The 20,546-nt window shown below is 41.2% G+C and overlaps 1 protein-coding gene across 4 annotated transcripts in view; it reads right to left on the bottom strand.

The window, feature by feature from the left end:
• Nucleotides 1–20,546, bottom strand: part of ELMO1 (engulfment and cell motility 1) — a 319,770-nt gene that overhangs the window by 263,025 nt on the left and 36,199 nt on the right. For 3 of the 4 annotated variants that reach the window (XM_075143082.1, XM_075143084.1, XM_075143086.1), the window contains exon 3: nucleotides 7,467–7,601. In XM_075143082.1, the coding sequence (XP_074999183.1) occupies nucleotides 7,467–7,544 (78 nt within the window). In that variant the 5' untranslated portion in view covers nucleotides 7,545–7,601. Of the gene's footprint in view, nucleotides 1–7,466; nucleotides 7,687–20,546 lie in introns of those variants that run through there. The other variant, XM_075143085.1, reaches the window with a different exon arrangement.

Below are 20,546 nucleotides of genomic sequence, written 5' to 3' on the forward strand. Positions count from 1 at the left end.
AACCCTCAACAAGTGCAGCCTGCTGATGGGAGAGAGCTTTTATTGGCTCAGTTCACAGCCCTTAAGGTGGCAGTTTTAACATGTCAGTAGAAACACTTTGATATAAATATAGTAGCAGGGGTTCTGCAGAGCACACAAGACTTGGGGAAACCCGGGTGATTATGTCCTCTTCCCCTTCACTCTCAGCCGCAGCTTCCTCAGTTACTCCCTTCCCTCCCCCAAAGACATCCTCAGTCCTAAATCTCCATTTCACCAGATCTAAGCATTGCCCCACAGAGCATATATTTAGGATGTTAAAGTGACTGTACAACAAGGAAGCAGTGAAACACAACATTATTAAAAAAAAAAAAACACTAACAATTTTACCGAAACTTCTCACTCCACATCTGGTGTCCTAACAAGCCATAACATTCCCTGTTTCCTCAAGTACTTCGCAAATAGGGACGCCAAAAACTCCCAGTCAAAAGTACTGAAGAGTTATGAAACACCTAGGGACCTACAGCTGTGCATCACAGCATGTTTGCGTGCAACATACTCACACCACATATTTAAAATACAGTTAAAATACAGTTTAAAATACAAAGCAGGGCTTTAAGATGTGGCTCTTCACACAACCACTTTATTAGGTGAGCATACCTTTGAAAACTGAATGAAGAAACCCCAAACCCACAGCTCACGACTGACACACTGCTGGCTTACCAGGGTAGAAAAGTCTCTATGTGAAGGCACAAAAAAATCATACAGTGGGATTTTTAGTATTACTCCCTTTTGTACTACAATCTTGGAGTTCTATAAGGAGAATATAATTGAATCGTAAAGTGCGCCTGGATACACCAGCTGGCCAGAATGTGAATGAAGTACCTTGTAATTAATTCATTGGTGCGTAACTCCAGGAATCTCATCATTACACATTTCCTTTAAATTAACTTTTAAGAGATGAGACTCCTGCTGTTTCTTAAAAAATTTTGCCGATGCAACAATCTTACAGTCATGTTCAGCCTCCATCTTGAAAATGCCATCAGTTGCAGGCAGCAAAATTCAGGCTCCAATGGGGAGGTTCTGGCTAGCATTATGGGGCTAACAAAATCAGAGCCAGGGGAAAAAAAAAACAACAAAACAAACACACAAACAAAAAAACAAGGAGAGAATTAATAAAATGTTTCATCTCTTTCCTAAATTATTATTTCCTTAACATCCTTTATGTTGGAGATCAGGAATGCTGGGACACTATTTCTGCAGGACCTCAAGTGTCTCCTGGCTCTATTTCCATGTCTATAAAAAAATATTTAACTGTCTACTGTATTTAACTAATGTTTCCTACCATAGAAGACAGCACCAAGTAGAAAGCATAAATAGCATCCATTACATTGTAACTCACTAAATATTTCTATTTCTTTTTTCTCCTGATTTCTTTTACAATTTCTAACCCTTCTCCACAGCTATTGCCTCTTCAATCTATTAAGCTTTGCTGCTGTCTCTGTATTCAACAGTCTAAGACAAAGTTTTAATGTATTTTTCAGTGATGAGGTCCCAGCCATGCACCACGGGACTTCAGTTCGCAGCCTTGAAAGACTCCAACCAACCAGTGGGAATGTGGCTTTGGACAAGCCAGACTAGTAAAACGTAACATGTGATGATAATATTGCCCTTTTATCCAGGATGGCTAGCTGCCACCACAGCAAAGAACCGGAGCTGAATGATGACTACTCCGATCCCACAGTTCTGTAAGAAAAGAAATCATATTTTTTGACACCAATTGCAATTAACTATGATTGGTTCATTATGTTAACAAAGCACCGTATGTATATATGTGTGTTAGTGCACTGAATTGTATCCAACACATTAAAACATCTGCATTATTGTTTCCAAGGTTATTCTTGTTGCTGAACAGCTCCCCCCCCCAAAAAAAAAAAAATCTGAGACCTTTCATTAGTCCAATAAAGAAAATGGCACATTAAGTTAGTAGATATGATTTCCTTACCAGTTCTATTAATAATCCCTGACAGTAACCAAACTGAAAGGATTACAAAAACATTAAATAGTTTTACTATGTTTGTATGCTGGTTAGTATCTGTTTTATGAAGAGTTTCATCTTCGGTTTTGTGAAGCTGAAATACTGACAGGTACAACAAGGAGCAATAAAACTCATTAAATTATTGTTAGCATCAGTTTAACACCTAAAAGTTGATTTTAAGCAAGCCCTACCTGTAGCAAACTGGCTAAACTAGTTGAGTGTTTTTCAGCCTTTTTGAAAAGGCAGCCACCTTTTGGCTCATCTATCTTTGGGTAAGCTTCCCATCAGTAGCAGCCAAGGTCCTCCTTCAGAATGGCTGAGATACAGCTGTAGTGGCCGCTCTCAAGCACGAACTCCCTTCTCCGACCTGACAGAAAGGAGCTGCTGCTAGCAAATCCAGGCAGGGAACACTTTTATAAGTCAGTGTCAGACTTCCCCTGTCCCACGAGCTGCTTCCTAGTCCTCTATCTTCAAGAAACTGAGATTTTTTCAGCTGTTAAAGGCACTGACATTTCCCTTAACTACTTTAAACTCACCATGTGCAATAACATTGGAAGTCTTCACAATATTCATACCAAAAAGCATCAGTAGCTCCAGCTACTGCAATACTATTACACTTTTTGGATAAGAGTTCATATAATGTTGCAGGTTTGTGGGAAGGAGGTTAAGAGCCTTTTCTCTTCCTTCATCCCCTCAGCACTAAACCCCTTGATTTTTAGGGAGTCACGAGTCTGGAGCCAGAACTATGCGCAGGGAGCGACACTTCACGGTACAGCGACATATCAATATCCCTTTCGTCTTCACTTGAACGATGCTGGTGCTCACTAATATTGCATACATTTAGACTTGTGACGCTAGGATTGTATCGGTATACTATTATTACTAGTGACAGCACTTGCAGAAACTACAGCTATTCTTAGTCCACACAATCATGGCAGAAGTGATGTGCCACTTTCTTTTCTCTAATTAAGCATTTCACAATCCCTTTTGAACTACATTTCTCCCCACAGTTTGAGAAACACTGCACTAAGTCAATTAACAATCCCCAAGGGTCTTAGGTCTGAAACCCAAAACAATTTGCAAGTTCCCTTTAAAAAAGAAAATCTTACTGGTTTCCTTTTAATATGCAGTGAAGTACAATGAATTATCGGAAGGAAAAAAAAAAACCAATTAAAATGACATTTATAGCATACACTAGCAGAAGAGAAGAAAAAACTTGAAAGACAGTCTGAAAAGATAAACTTGCTGACTAAATCTAAACCTTAGAGAAAGCATTAATGTAAAGCAGCCCATGGTTCCTCCCATGTGCTGCACTGCACTGTATTAACGTGAAATTGTCATTTGACAGTGCTCCTATAAATTTTGCCCACTGTACCAGATTTGTGCTTTGAAAAGAAAACACAGCTTTTTTCCCCCCCCGCCTTTTTTTGGCTAATGTAAAGATTCACATCTGCTAATTTAACCTAGATTTAATGATCTCATAGATAAAAGTAAACCTGGAGGAAGAGACTGTACAGCCAAGTTTAATTACAAACCATTCCTTTCTGTAGGAATGGTGTTTACCGCCAATGGTGAGGAAGTTCATCCCCGAGTTTAGAGAAATCTGGTTTTAGTACACCTTCTGTTAACACACAAGAGTGGATTTGAATGGGATAAGCTAAAACAATTATTGTCCCCAAATATCCATCTTGTGCCTCTCCTGGAAGCTGTTTCCCCTGCAGCAGGAACAGTGAAGCTGTAAATCCACAGAACAAAGTATCCAGGTAACCTAAAACCAGCACTGGCTTACCTAAAATAATTTGTGCTGTAAAAAACTCCAGCAGTTGAGAATGAGTTACACACAATGGGCACAAATTAAAGCATGCAAATTTCCACCTAAACACAAGAAATAACATCCTCTTACGAAATGGCTATTTCTGGGACCAATAAAGAGAAGACAGGATAGAGTAGCCAGCATCCTGGTTCACCTGTACAGAGCCCATGCGGCCCTACTCTTAACGTCTGCCAGAAGACATCTCCCCCAGAAGACTGGGAGAAGAAGATAACAGGCAGTCAGCCATTCATTTCTTCCTCAGACTGCACCCCTAAAAAGTCCACAAAAATATCCTAATGCAAATTCAGACACCAACCCACCTCCATTCCTCCCCTCACATGACTGGAAGACTTAAAAGTGGAAGATCATCCCTATACCCAGTTCCCAAAGTCAAAATAAAATCTCTTCATTAAAAATTAATTTTGACCACAGTACTAATATTGCCAGTAGGGATTTATGCAGGGGGGAAGAGTCTAGATGTTATTTTTCAAATTTATAATTGAGGAAAGTGACGGAAATGGGGGGGAAATCAAAATGAAAAAAAAACAAGTATTCTGGAAGAGAGTAGCTGAATTCAGTCAAGTCTATCTCTCAAGGAGAAAGCAGAAAAGTACGTTAGCTTGCACATGCTTTAAAATCAGCTTTGATGCATACAGGCAACAGCCAGTTGCTAGATTTACAGCAACTTAATTAGTCCCCAACTGGTAAGAGAGAGGGCAGTAAATAATATACAGTTTTGCCCTCCTTGTTTAAAGCAACCTTCCAGGAAAAAAGCAGTTTTAAAACCCTGATGTCAAATAGTACATTTCAATGAATGAGAAGAAAGGTTAGGCACAGAGGCTGGTTCTGAAAAGCACTTAATTATATATTAATTGTGCAGGCAAAGAGTCTCTCTAACGCAGTGAGACTAATTTTGTATTAAAGTTAAAACCATCGTTGATGAACCGAAGCTGACAAACCTACAGAAACGTAGTGGGAAGCATCAACTAGAAAAAGCTCTGTGCCTCATAAAGTCCAGGTTGTCAGAAGTCATGTGCCTGAAGGGGAGGTTTTTAATGTAAAGTTTAATAACATTTGGTGGAAAAAATACTCATGAGCTCTTTTCAGGCCCAACGCCTTCCAGTACGCCACTGTCAATCACTGTGGTTTCACAATGACAGTTCCTCATTTTGAAAATATTTCATTCTCTTCATTGCTAAGCAAAATATGCATATACACAGCAGGTGAATTGGGATGCTGTGCAACGGAATATAAATAAATGCTACCAAGCATACATAACAAGCAACCTAAAAAAGTAAAACACAGATTTTCCTCCGATCTCTTATATGCTATTTGTACTTCAATATTTGGAATAGCCTCAGTACCCTGAAAGATAAAGAACTTGCATCATGCTTCAGTGACCTTTTTTTGCTGTTCTTTTTAAAGTAATAATACAGTGCTGTTCTTTTAAATACTGTTTTTCTTGCTGGTAAGGTATCAGAGAGGGAGGAAACTGGTAAGGCAAAGTTTTTAGGATTTTCTGAATATACATCAAATGGTGCTTGAATGAGCAGATCCCACGTGGGAGACAGGCATTGGCTACAATGTCTGGTCAATGGGCAAGTCATTTCTCTTTTCTGCCTTCCTTTTCCCTCCTCCCTTTTATCATCTCCAACAGCTAGCCATCTGAGGTATGAATCACCTCCTCCACTACAGCTCTTCAACTAAATAGATGTTTTAAAGGAAACAGATTGGGGAAAAGTTAGCACTAAGTGAACCAAAGGCAGATCTGTGTGTTTAGAAGCACGTATCACGCTGTACGTTTTCAGGGCTCATTCCCACATTGCTCCCATCCTTGAAAAAGGCAAATGTGCGGGCTTGTGTGTATGGGTATTACAAAGGGATGTTTCTTTCCCATCTTCATTTCTTGTCACCACACCACATCAGAAAGGTGAGGGATGAGACCCTCAAACTTCATTCCCCCATCTCCCCTGCATCAGGAGCAGGCTGCTGTTAGCCTTCTCCATTTCAGCCTGATTTTCCCTCTTCTTCCTCCTCCTCCCCATAAAGTGGCACGAGGAAGCTTGCAGATAACTGGGCAGGCTGGGTTGGAAGAGTTCATAAGTCAGCACTGATCTTTCTTGTCCGCTCTAAATCTTATATAATAAGAGTAAAAACAAGGTTCCAGGACAGTAAGCTAATATTTCAGATAAGGTATGAGTTTTTTTGCAGAGTTACTTTAAGCCATTTTGTAAATTAAAAACAATCGCTTTGGTTTTATTTTACTGCTGCTTGGAAGCAGACTGCATAATATTTATTCATTTTTGTCCCCACTGTACTGGGTAGCAATAAGCTGTTGTTCATCATGACTAACATGCATCTTTCCCTGAACACAGTGTGCACAGTGTCTACCATTTGTTATATAAGAAAAAAGTAAAACATTCTTCACTCCAGAAGGCAAGAGATTTGTATCTGTAGATATATGCTTATTAAAAAATTTCAGCAAATGAAAATGGCGAGCCTTGGCAGGTCTGGAAATCAAACTACAAAGTGCTAACTGCTTGGCAACTCCCCCTTCCTCTACAGAGGCTTTCAGAGTGTCTAAAAATCATACTGCTGTTATTCCAGCCACCCTCTAGTACCATGTTTCTCCAAAGTTCACACAGGAATTTCCCAGGCATATGCCACAAAAGGGTTAACTAGAAGTGAAACTGATTGCACTGCATGAAGAAATTAGGATCCCGTTTCGGTAAAACATTTTCAGCATGAATTCAAATTTTCTCCTCTCCAATAGAACTTTATAATGTACTTGGTCCCCAGATACACTAGGGTCTAAAGGACATTATGAAATACTTTCCTTTACTCTGAATACTAATTACAAAAATAATAATTATTCTCAACAGGTAACATGCTGTATGATTTCAAAACATTATGGGTAAGCTGTTAAATATTAAAGAGGTTGCTTTTAATATTAATACACGTGCCACAAAAACAATCTCAGAGAAGTCCAGAACATAAAACATGGCACTTGTATAACTTGGTTTGGTTTGTCTCCCCCCAACTCTACCCCCCAAATTTCCTACAAAGAATCTTTAATTCATAATTTTGAATTTGTTAGCTTCTGTACACTGCCTCCGATCAGTCTGTGGGGCCATTGCGTTAGAAATAACCAGCTAAACAGGACAACCCCTGAGATTCCTGTATAAAACAGCAAAGATCCTCCTGCTCACAGTGCACCACTACTTAAGTTCCAAAACCTGCACTTGCTGCAGCCATTCAGTATGATCCTACTCCAAATGCAAAGCACTGACTAAAAATTTGAAGACTTTCCACCCAGAGGTAACAATGTTACCACAATTTTACAGTTGAACAAACTAAGGCACAAAAGTGTTAAGTGAGTAACACAAGCAGTAAATGCCTTATTTAAGCAGCTGTTTAAAAAGAAAAAGCAAAACAAAAAAATCAGCTAAACACATCAAAAACATTAAGCAGTAAGAGAGGAAGAGGGTTACACCCCGTATAAAAAACACCTTCTACCACACATGCACTTACAGAAAAATACGCGTGTATCTAAGTAAACATAAATGCAGAGACACACACGCGCAGAGAAGAACTTATTTATGCACAGGGCCGGCTGAGCACACGTACACATGCACTTACTTGATCTATTTCCATTAACTTGGGGAAGGCACCTGGCCATTCGATCGCCACCTTCACTATGTCAGCAGGAGGGGGCATTGCGACGCTGCTGTTCTTCGGACACTAAATACTGCAGAGAGTCTCTCTCATTCACACCTGCAGGGAGAAGGGGAAAAAAAAAAATTAAAAAAAAATACAGCAGTTCAGACAGAACTCCAGTGCTGCCGCTTCGTCTCCTACATTTTGCCTGGCTGGGCAGGTGGATGAAAACGTATGCGTGTATGTATGTGCAAGAACAGAAGAATGGCACACATTACAGAAGCAAATGCAGGACACAATGCCACAACACGCTGCACAGCTCGACAGTCTGTTAGAAAGATGGCTGAAGCACTGAAACGTACGGTGAATAATAGGCATGCATTAGATTTAAATAGAGAAACTATTTTTAAATATCATTAAATATACTGGTGGGGAAAAGCGGCAAACTAGAGGAAGCTCCTGTTACAGTGTCACTCCTGGAGTCCCAGGGAACGTGACCGAATCTGTTAAAGCTGGCGCTTCAGGAGAAGAGATTGCCCAGGAAGTTACGGCCAGGAAACACTGTTTCTTTTAACTATAGCAATGATCTTCTGGGTGTTCACAAATAGATCACTGCACTATAGCAACCAGGATGTCAGGAAGAAGGCAGAACACACAGCAGTTTCCACATATACATACACACACACATATCCTCACCTAACAGATCCAGAGATACCCATATATAAATACTTCTTTATGGTAAATCTCAGCCACGCGAGTACATAAGGATATTAGTATACATTCACAATGATACAATCAGCTAGATAAAATGTCATAGTTCTGCAAGAAAATTAATATCAATAGGTCTCATGTCAAATAGGCTGTGAATTTTGGGGAACGAGAGGAAAGGGGAAGAACCAAATCCTCAAGTTTTGCAGAATTTGAGTTCTGTCTCTTTTGGTTCATCAAAGTTTGTAACCTCGCAATAACAACAAACGTTTTTCAAGCGGGTGTAGTGCCTCTCTGGGCGTGCAAACAAACCTTCTGCACCCCTCTCCCAGCCCAGTGGTAGCAGGACAGCCACTGAAGTAGCAAAGCTCTGCAATTCTCAGACGCAGCAACCTGTGCGCCCTCCTGAAGACTGGGAGGTGTCTGCTTGCTTTGCCAAGTCCTCCGTGCCGACCACGGCGTTTCCTGCACGCTCTGCCGAGACCTGGCAAAACGTCACCACATATGACAAAACGAGAGAAGCCGTAGAAATCCCCAGAAGTGCAGCCCCACTTCTTCTTAGCAGAAAAGAGAAGGAAGTGGTGAAACCATGGACACATGCTTGCACATATACCCTTTGAAAGAGCTACGGCAAGAGATGAGCTGACAGAATATACCAGACATCCAAAAGCCACAAACAGGTACAGGAAAAAAAGGCTCTGACCACCTTCAGTTGCTGCTTCAACTAATCCAGTCTAACAACCCTTCTCCAATTGCAGCAGAAGCATAAACTCAGATCAGCCTGAACAAAATCATGAAATCATCCCTTTCTCAAGAAATTTTGTACCTTCATCTCATACTACTTACAAGTGGGAGTTCGTCCAGCCTTTATGTATATGGCTCTACCTTTCTTTTTTTTCATGTGTCCCCTCTGGTCTACTCTGAAAGGGCTCAGTCCTCCGTGTTTGCAAGCCCTGCTACATTCTACACAGGGTTCTCAACACTATGAAAGCAATTTACAAACTTTAACACTCCAGCAATTTATTTCCAACAATGGCAGTTCTGATGCCGACAGGATTGCACATCACCACAAAGCAAAGCGCAAGGCAGTAAGTAAGACAATGGACGGTCTATAAATAAGACTGGATTGCAGGAACTGCCTTGAAAGATTAAACAACGTGATTAAGAAACACAGCGATACTGTCTACGTTTGGTAGACATTACAGGGATGGGGACTAAACACAATTAAAGCATGCAACCGGCTTGCTGGTCGTTAAGAATAGTCAGACATTCACTTTTGGCTGTCTTTTCCCCTGTAGAGCCTGAACGGATGCAAAGCTCCCGCCATTTCTCCCCTGACACCTCACGCTCCCGCCATCTGCATCTCCCACGAGCGCTCCCCTTGCTGCGCAGCGCACTGACTCAACTAACCAGCAAAAAAGTATTTTCGGTCATCTGATTTTTACCACGTTCAAGTCAAACAGCTTCCCAGAGGCGGCACAACGTGGTGGGGGGTAGGAGAAGGGAGGCTTGTTGGCAGCAATGAGCTGTTAATCCACCTCGACAGTCAAATGAAACTGAGACCTTGGCACCTTTTTGCTCCCACGCTCACAGTGACGGTGTTTCCCACCTCCTCAGCAGAACAGTCCTCGGTAGTCTCAGCCTGATGACGTTGTGGTATTAAACCAGCGCTTAAGCGGAGCTGGTTGACCCAGTGCCGGACTGACAGGCTTCTCCCCGCGTTCCCTGGCACGGCACCGCATCCCTAGCGGGAAGGACGCTGGAAGCCTCGGTCCGAGCCCAACTTTACCGGCCGCAACACAAAAGGAGCAGCAGCAGCTCCTGCCAGACGAACTTGACTGAGGATAGCTTCAGATGAGTAAGTCCTTATTTTCAACTGTTTTATTTTCCCTCCATCATGTTTCTTCTACAGTTTTCATGAAAAAAAAATCATCTGTAGGCCACATATAGGTCTCCCTTCTCTCTCTCTAAAAACCATAGAATCCACCTAACGCATGGGCAAACGCACTTTCTTTTGACCAGGAAGACAGGGAAGCAACTCAGGACGCTGTCACCACGAGAGGCAAAGGGAAGGTAACTCGCAGCCCAATACCTCCCCGGGAGGTTAGCTAACTCCAAAGCTCACGATGAATGGTGGAGAAAAAAAGTTGATTCATGACCAGTAGCCATGACTACGAAAGCAAAACAACATCACACAGCAATAAATTTGCAGAAAACTTCCACTTTCACATATGAATGTGGGCATTAACCCTCATTTTGCTTTAGCGAGTTGTGGTCTGTCTTAACGAGTCACGCAGGAAGAAAGCAAATGGTTTAAGAAAGAAGAGTCAAGGAAAGTTGGCGGTAAATTAATCAAATCCAGCTATGGAAAATAAACATTTGCATTCCAAAGCAAGGTGCAAGAGAAGTCTGCCACAGCATTCAGAAGACAATTTCAGTGTGACTAGTTTTAATGCAGGCTAGCACAGATCTCCTACCTAATTATAATTATTAATATACGTATGCTTATACAGTCATAAAACACAAAGCAAAGTGACAGATCTTTAACTAATACAAATGGATGTAGTTCCACTTCTCCCACCAGGACAAGACCAACTCAGACACATCAGTGTGGTCTGAATGCTGAAAAGCATATATAAAATCATCATTACAAATTTCTTTCTGTTTCTCAGTGGACATCCTAGTCAGATGTGCTGACTTTTTTTCCTAGTTTATTATCTTATTAATCCAATGCAGGATCCAAAAGATAATTTAGTTTCATTCTACCTATGCGGCAATGCCCGAAACAAATATTCTTCTTTTTTTTTTTTTTTTTTTAAGGCCAAAATATATGTTTAGCTGTCATCACAAAATTATGATTGCAAAGAAAATTCTGCAACCTACAGTGCTGACAATTACAAATTACCTACTATTTATTCCAGTGGTACGCAATGTGTTAGACACTGCCCAGTAAAATAAGGAAGGCACAATCCCTGGTGCGAAATGCTTCCAATTTAGTAAGCAATTTTCATGATGTGAATGAAGAACTAGAACCAATTTCAACTGCTTTTTGTTATGCCAGCAGCAGTCAAGCAGTGAAAAGGACACAGACACAGCTAAAGGGTCTAGTTATGGAGTTTTCTCAAGTGCAATCCCTTTTTCTATCCCAGTGGGATCTGAGAAGCATTGACACATAAGAGCAACTTTGCAACTCATTTTTATAATGTTTATTTTCAAGGCAGAATCTGAAGGCAATAGGATGCATGTGCAGGCACAAGTGGATGAAGCAGAGGAGGGGGTCTGAGGAAAAGGAAGGCAATTTCCCATTATTTTCCCTAATGCATGCATGCAGCTGAAACCTGGAGGAGGTTTAAGCAACTTCCATGCTCAGCAGCACACTATTTTATAATTTGAGGGAAAAACCCCCACAACCAAGATACACCTACACTTGAGTACACTTTCTGACATCAGTAGGGTTTTTCAGAACTATCACAGATTAGCTCATTAAAGTGCAAATTCTGTGAGTTATTGTTATTACCACAAACAGTATATTTCTGCATTTCAACCATGCTATGCAGTGCTTCCAGTGGTCTACTAAGTCAGAGTAATAAACACTCAAGTTGGAAATCAAAGTATGTTAAGTTTAATGCGAAAATGCATGAGCACAGACACGCAAGCTCTCAATTTACCTGCCTGGCTCTGAGGGATTAATTCAGCACATATGTCAGTAAAACATACTGACTTTTCCCCTTTTACCTATGCATTGCATGTGAAAAACAGGATTTTATTCGTGTACGAAATTGTTCTCAGTAGAACTTTTTTTTTAAAAAACTTGTTTTGCAATTTCCATTGCACTTTTCATACAAGGATCTCAAAGTACTTTAAATAACTTCTAGCTTTCAGAGCACATCTCTTAAGAAATAAGAGATATTCTTACTCTACAGACAGGAGAAAAAAATGTAGGCTAATAGGAGTTATGTGACTCGCAGTTCTAATCGCATATGGAAACAGCAGCCTACAACAGCTCATTTCTTCTTTTACAGAAGAGAGGTAATATTCAAACAGCAGGCCAGGTCATTTCATGAACAGTTCGAGTAAAGAAGTTAACAATTAAAAAGCGAACCGAAGGAACACCACGTGCATTTGAGAATTTAATAAAACAAAGCATGTGTTTCTCCTCCCCGGACAAAAGGCAGCGTATATAGGAATCACCTGGCACTGGCACAGATCCCCCCGCTCCCCCCTCGCCGGCAGGTTTTCCCATGGCACTTCTTCAAGGCGAAACAAGGCGAGCGGCAGGGAGGGCAGTAACGCAGCCCGGACGAGGCAGGACACGGCGGGTGCCGGCGGCGGGGCCAGGACCCGCAGCGGGAGGAGAGGCACAGGGGTCCCTCCGCTCGGGACCTTGCGTAAGTAACCGCTTCTTGTCAAACCTCATCAGCTTCCTCCGCTTGGCTCCCGCCACCCCAGCGAAGAGAAACTAAGTGGCAAGTTCAGCTGGAAGGTCCCTCGGGGACCAAGTCTGATTAACGATTTTGGAAAGATAATCCAACGCTGGATTAATAACCCTCAAGAGAGTTATTTCTGGAGTTAAACTGCATGACTGAACAGCCGAGTCTAAGGAGCTGTAACCATGCTCTACCACCTCTGCAAGAAATAAAATCAGGGCACAGAAGCCAGGAGGTTGGATATACACTTTGTGTACATAAAAAGGCTTTCATACTGCCTTCTTCCCTTTTGTTACGCGTTCGGTGCTATTCACCTCTGAACTAGACAAGAATCAAAGGCCCAGCAGACCCATGTCAATAAAATCCACAGATGCTTTGCCACAAATAGAAGATAAAGCACTACGGGAGCTATGAGCTATATTCTAGTACGTGATGGAAAAGAGGGGACCGTGTCAGAGAGCTGACAACCCAGGGGGGCTGCTACCCCCTCTGCAGCAGCCACCAACACTGCAGGAAGACCTGACCCTACTCAACAGACTTCCACGGTTCAGAGCAGTCCATCAGCTTCCCAAAGGGAACGTTTCTTTGATGCTGAACCCGCGATCTGCTGATCAAAAATCCATCATTAGCCCAGGAATGCACCATTTAATATGGTGCTTTGGACCCTTCAGGTTTAAATACACCACTTTTCCTCTCCAAAACACCTGGAAACCTAGTATTGGGTTTTAGGAGATTTTAGGAATATGGGTGTGAAATACACAGAACAGGACAGTTTTTGCCACTGGCGAAGCTGCCCAGGAAAGATGGTGAATATTCGTGTGGTTATCACCTGTCTCATTCTCACACATCCATAACCTTTCTTCACAATTTTGTTTCAAGTATTTTACCTTTCCTACAGTCATCTTGTTCCTTTCCTTAGGAAGCATTTTATGTGGTTGAGGATTCCTATCATTGACAGGCCCACTTCCAAAAAAGTACTCTTCAAAACTAGAGAGAATAGGCTTTAAAGGGTGCTTGAAAAGAAAAAGTGGAGGGAAACACAACAAACTGGATGTATTCAGAATACAGGCAAGCAGGCTGTCTGGTCCTGCTTCTAAAGCACACGTTGAAGCATACCAGAAAAATCCAGGTACTTATTTAACTTGAACTCCCCTGCTTCCTGGAAGATCGCGCTCCCTCTACTATGGAACTTTTAGTTACACGTCTGTAATTCAGACTAAAAGCTTAGTTTTGATTATTCAAGGTATCTGAACCTTTGTGGCAATTTAATTAACACTCACATACCATCCACTCAGATAAAGATGCTCTGTTTACTAAAGATGTTAATATCTGAGCTCTTCAAGCTAGAAATCAGGAAAGTACCAAACTCAAGTATTCAAAACACTATTCCAAGAAATAAATTTACAAAAAAAAAATTTTAAAAAAAAACAAAACAAAAAACACCAAAACACCCACAACAACCACCATACCAACAATAACCCGGCAGTCAAAAAGGTAAGGTCTATCTAGCTTCATAAAAGCAGCATGATTTTTCAAAGGTGCTGAGCACCTGCCTGGCTTGTGGAATTTAAAGACCATGGCAGGTATCAAGTACAGAAACAAAATCAAACACTACTCTGACTAAAATGTTAGAATCCACTTAAACTTTTCACAATTTATCAGGGCTTGCCGCTTTGTTTGGGGTTGTTTCTCATCATTGGGCTGTACTCCAGATGTTTCTGAAGTCAAGCAAGCAGCAAAAAATATCCCTTAAAATCCAGCTGAATACAATTTTCTTTTCCTACCTCTCAGGGTAGTCTCACATAACCTGAGAGGTAGGAGGGAAGTAATGGGAAAAAGATGAAACCTCAATTCAGCCAGTAGTGCTGCTGTTCTTGAAGGGTTGTAAGGATAGAATGAAAGTTTTCAGCAATAAGAAAGTTGGAGGGGAGAAGAAAGGAAAAAGGAAAACGGTACTCTGAAATAACAACTAAAATAAAGCAATGCTAAATATTATAACTCAAAAGGACGGATGCAAACTTCTTTTTTTGCGGGGAGGGGGGAATGCTTTTTAATGCTTAAATTAAGCACACTCCAAAAGAGTCCAATGTAACTGGAAATGGAATAAGTTTATTAAAGGTTATTTGAAAATACACTGAAGAGAAACAGAGGAAATTCATCAAAAGTGATGTGACTCAGGAAAGCAATTCTGAATAGAATTTAACTAAGAGTAAAGAAATAACAAAAGGTCACAGTACTCGTTTCTAGCACTGGCATGATCTGCCTATGTACTTTCCTGGCATTTGGATAAATCAGGGAGCTAGAAAGGACACACACAAGAGCATCTTCAGTCAAGATGATAATACTTTATTGCTTCGCTTCAGCAGAGGTCAAATCAAGACAATGATGACTGGCTATATCCCAAAGGAGATAACAGATAAAAGAAGATAAGCTCAAGGTTGGGAGAAACCCTAAACCTCCTGCTAGAAGAAGATGAAGCAGCAGTATAAAAAACAAAGAGAATTTTTTACCCTATCAGTGCTTATGACACATACAGAGGAACTAATGGTACAGTCAGGAAGTTAGCAGTCAAATGGAGGAAGAAAGGGCAACAGAGATGCATGAATGCTGAAGGAAATAACCAAGTTAACTGACAGCACAGACAGGATGTCGAAGGCTGAAACAAACAGAATTATTTTCTAAAGAAATCTTTCTGCAAAGAAAAGTACTGTGGAAGAGAGAGACATGATGCTCCACAGTGAATAAGCAGAGCCTGATGCTCATCATGCTCATCAGAAGTAAAAGAAACAGCAAAAGAAAGACTGGATACCATTTATGAGTCTAATGAAGACACACAAGTTTTGAAGACACCAGCCTTTTGCTTCAGGCACTGACATCACTCTTCAAAGATGACAAAAACCAAAAGAAGGAAAACAACCACCTGTTAGTAATCTTGCAGCAGAAAGCAGCTCCACCTACAGAGGTGTTTCTACCAGCACTGTTTCTCTTACTGAAATCAGCGCATCAAAACAGCTAACAGTCGAAACACCCCACATTTTCCTGACTTAGCACTCTACAGTCTCTGAATCCACCCCTGTAGACTCCCAGCTCTCTGCCAGTTCACACTCTCATATTGACAAAGAACAATTTGCCCTTAACACTTGTGGATTCCCCAGTGCCTGCTCTCTGAAGGACATTCAGCAAAACAAGACGACTGCAAATCGGAAACACAGTGATGGCCACCCAGGGGAAAAAAACATGGCACAGTTAATATTAGAGACCTAGTCTATAGCTAAAACTTGTGGAATAACTTGAGATATTCTGCATTAAAGAGATTGTATCTCCAAACAATATTGGTTGTTGAGACTAATCTGCCATTTTAATGGACATTATTAAACCCACTTTGGAAACAGGACTATAGAGACGCTAAGGAAACAAACGTGGATACAGTCATATCCCAAAATAACTACTGTGCATATGCCCATCCTTAACACTGATCCCATCTTGCTTCGCTGGGCACTGCTCAGTCTGTGTACCTGCAGGCCTGGAACTACTGTTCCAGGGACATCCCAACCAGATATCACCCTCCCTTTTAATGCTGACACATACCTTGGGGTCATCGTTTGTAATTCTAGATCAGGAAGAGCTTGCCTACCTGAGCAATCTTCTCAATTATCCAACCAGGCTACCCATAAGATCACTGTAAGGTAAAATACAAGCAAAAAGATACAGAAGAGTCCAAGAACAGGGCAAGTTCCAGGTTCATACAACCAGAACGCAGAGGGTGTTTTGGAGGAATGCTAGAAACCTTTCAGAAGAAACTTGACTACAAGATAACAGCAATGCCAATACTCTGCTCACCCAGCCCATTTCCAGAGGAGATGCGTCCTGTGTAAAGCTTGGTAAACTGCATTAAATGTGACACTTGGTTACAGGACATCTGGGTATTTTAACGAGACTCTCCCTTGCTCATCTCTGTATTGCAAAACCATGAGTACCAGATGACCCTGCTTGAGCAGGGGGGTTGGACAAGATGACTTCCAGTAGTCCCTTCCAGCCTCAACCATTCTGTGATTCTCTGAGTACTCTGACATAACGACTCTAAGCACTCTTGAAGTCCTAGCCTGCCCAACTGTGTTCAAATATTGTACCTTTTCTGTACTCAACTGTGCATACAATGAGCAAAGAGAGCTGCTTTTGTAGCAGGTTGCCTTCTATGCCGTAACAAGATTCTCTAAGCACACTAAAACCAGCTGTTGGTTACAACTTAGGAACAACAATCTCCATAACCCTTCCCAGCTGGCATCCAAGAGCACTCATTCAAAAGAGATCCCAGTCTTCCATACTTGAACTAAGAACCTGGTCTAGTGGAAGGTGTCCCTGCCCATAGCAGGGGGGGTTGGAACTAGATGATCTTTAAGATCCCTTCCAACCCAAACCGTTCTATGATTTTATGATTCTATGATTTTAAACATCAGGATGAAACTTTCCAGGAAAACTACTGTAAATTGCTTTTGTATTAGTCTAATACATCACATTCAAGCACTCGGTACAATTTGCGGTCACCCCATAATTTTACTGCACAGTTTATTCAACATTAAAATCCACATGGCCCAGGGAAAGAGGAAAGAGTGATGCAAACATCATCATCCTAGTGGTTTGAGTCATAAGCTCTAGAGAGTCATGCTGTTTAAGCAGCGGACAACAGCTGAAAAGCTTACTGTCTCTCCCTTTTAGCAGGGACACCTGGACAGGCAATGTGTTCACTCCGAAATTACAACCCACATGTGAACTTAAAACCCCATCGAATCTAATTTATGCTAATATGACCTACTTATGGGCTATTAACAAAAAAAAAAAGGTGGGGGGGGGGGCAGGGAGGGCCATCAATTCAGCCACTGCAGTTAAAGCTAAAGAGAGGTGTTATGATTGTCTCCTGTTTTACTAACAGAAAAAAGTGGAAATACTTTAACAAAGAAATCTGACTCATGAAAAATACTAGCCAATTTAGTAAATATGTTTACTTCACTGCTCAGGTAAAAAGTATTTATCAATTAAAAAGTCACCTTTGTAGTATATGTGATGTGCTTCTCCAAGTATCTTCTCTTTCATACGTAACTATAATTACAAAGGTTCTCTAAGACTCCCCAGATGGCTACAGCTAATACTCACTGTCAAAAGCTGATGACGGCACAGCTGTGTTTCCCCATCTCCACGCTCCAGTTGAAGCTCCTGCTCCAGCCTCTCTGGGAACATGCATAGTTATGCCAAGAATGAGCAAAACACTCACTCTTTCCAAATTGGCTAATCAACGAACTGAGTGCTTAACCTTCCCACAATACATGCATCCAGACAATGCAACCAGCACTGTCTGCACACTGAGGACTGAACTGTGCCAGCCACATTATTCTGCAGTTTCCTTCTCAGGAGCCAGAACATCAATTGTCACTGATTACTGCTGCAACTCAATCAACTGCTATCAAAACACCCATTCAAAATGAACGAGCACTTGCTGTGTGATGCTTTGTTCTATTATCCTAAAAACAAATAGAGTGCCTCAGATATTTAATACCTTTTTGATTCCACCCAGGAGTTATTACCAAGTATTTTACCTGCTAAGAACTTACAAATGCCAACTACAGAACAGGGAGAGGCTGGCAGCAACAAGCAAAAGGACACTATGACTTTGCTGCATAATAACGTGCATGCCTCTAACTTATTATATAGCAAAAAAATGGATCCTCATAACTGTTTTATATTAAAAATATTGTAATACATACATCATCCTGAGCCACCATCCTTATGTTCTCCACTAAAATGAAATCTTCCTAATCCAAAAACCTCAGGCTTCTGCTATTCAAAGTCCTGTTCCACTGCAAATCTGATGTCTCTGCTTCTCCATTGTCATGGCCTGGCCTCCTCCTCCTCAGTGCCAGCACTGCCACTTGTCCAGCAGGGCAGTTCAGAGAGATGGACTGTCGAAAAGCTAACCCCACAAAACAAAAACACATTTTCAGCCGGATTAGCCCCTTGAATACGTGCGCCACTCACTCACCCGAGCATCAGGACCACCATAAGGAATGGTTAGGGGCAAAGACGAAAGCAAGAATATAACCTGCTCACCTTAAACCATCATGGAAACATGCCCTGTGCCAAAAAAAAGGATTTATTTCACCTGTGCAAAGTTCATGGCACACAGCTGAGATTCAATTCCATAGAGGAGAACAATGTAAAAATATGCAATTACTAAGTTCATTACAGTATGTTTCATTAACTCAATGAGCTCCTTTATAATTGTAACAGACATTAAAAGATTAAAGTATTTGGATAAAATCCAAATACATTTTTAGTACTCTGATAATTGCCAGAGCTCGTATCTTCAGAAGTATAAAGTAACATCCCTTCACCAAGTCCCCTGTGAGAGTCACCACTGTTTATCCTTCTTGCTTTCAGACTTCAGTGTTCCCAAATTAAATTTTCCCGTTGCACTTGGGGGTGAGGGGTGGCAAACCACTGTTCAGTTAACTGTCTAGGTCAGTTTGACATAGTTAGAAGTGTTTCCAAATAAAGCTGTCAGCTGAAGTTGACCATTTTGAACTTCCTAGAGGGCTAACACCTGGCTGAAAAGCCCTTTGTGTGAAAATGGCAACACTAAAACAAAGCACAACACAGTAACTCCGTGGCACTTTTCATCTGCTTTCAGTAGCAATTTAACATCAGTAGATCCCTAATGTTCAAGTAGTAAGTGCGATTTAGCTATTAATCTCTTTAAAACAGAATGGAGTCCTCTTTCTGCCCTTCAGTAAAGCACTTCTACCCTGCTGTGAAGACTGAAACATAGATTTGCAGGTTTGGCATCATGGCGACAACAGTAAACACAGAGACTTACCCACTCTCATTTTATGCTATATTAAGCGATACTCACAGGTTGTACACTGAAAGTATAAGCATTTCCAAAAAGCCACAGTGCTCATCTCTACTAAAAGAATACACCGTTTTCTTTTCTCTCCCCCCACCCCATACAGCACACTGATGCTTCAGGTTACTGGTTTTGCAGTCTTCATGCTGCATTGACAGAACCATAGCCACAGCCCATCAGAAGGTCTTAATTTGGAGTAAGGAGTATGATCAGGAAAGAGATGTCCTGTCTCCAAAGCTGCCAAACAACTTGCCTTGTAAAAAGTGAGTGGACCCCACATCTCTGAAGACCAGAATTTGAGTCCCATTTCAACTACAGTCCCCTACTCCCAACAGGGGATTCTGCTCTTCTGTCAGAGCTGGATGTGACTTTCTTCTACCTTTCTTGGAAGATTACTTCAGTATGTAGGGCTCACAAAGACATGTTTTCCACAACATGCAGTTCCCAATTGCTTCTTCTTGATCTGGGCATGCAAAACTTAAGAGGACAGTGTACGTGAGGAATGAAGGAAAAGATGTTTTTCAAGATTTTTTTGAAATTTCCGCCATTCTCCAAACTCTAGAGCAGCTTCCTACTAGCCACAACACGTTCACAAGCTCTCTTCTTGGGGTATTAAAGAATTAGATGGATTTCAGCCACATCTTTTACCTTGCTGGTCTCACCCACTATACCAACAACTTTGGCTAGGACTGGGAAAAAAAAACAATGATGAAATTAACTCCACTTAAGGCACTTGAAGGAAATTCTGAAGCAGCAGTGCCAATAACTAAATATGCTGCATCAGTGCCCAGGACAAAGTCTAATGCTTCCATTTAAACAAGATGGAAAAATGTATTCTTGCATTTGCAAAACAAACCTCTTGAGACACAAAAGCCCCAGATTCTTATTTGACCTTGGTGTCATTGAGAGAATGTAATCATTAGCAGCTAGTGTAAGATACACCAAAAAAAAAAACCACCACTGAAAAAACCCACCTGCAAATAGACCTTATATCTACCAAGTTTTTTCCCCGCAGCACTGATTAAAGAG

Source organism: Calonectris borealis, chromosome 2, assembly GCF_964195595.1.
Source record: "Calonectris borealis chromosome 2, bCalBor7.hap1.2, whole genome shotgun sequence".
In the NCBI taxonomy this organism is placed as follows: Eukaryota; Metazoa; Chordata; class Aves; order Procellariiformes; family Procellariidae; genus Calonectris; species Calonectris borealis.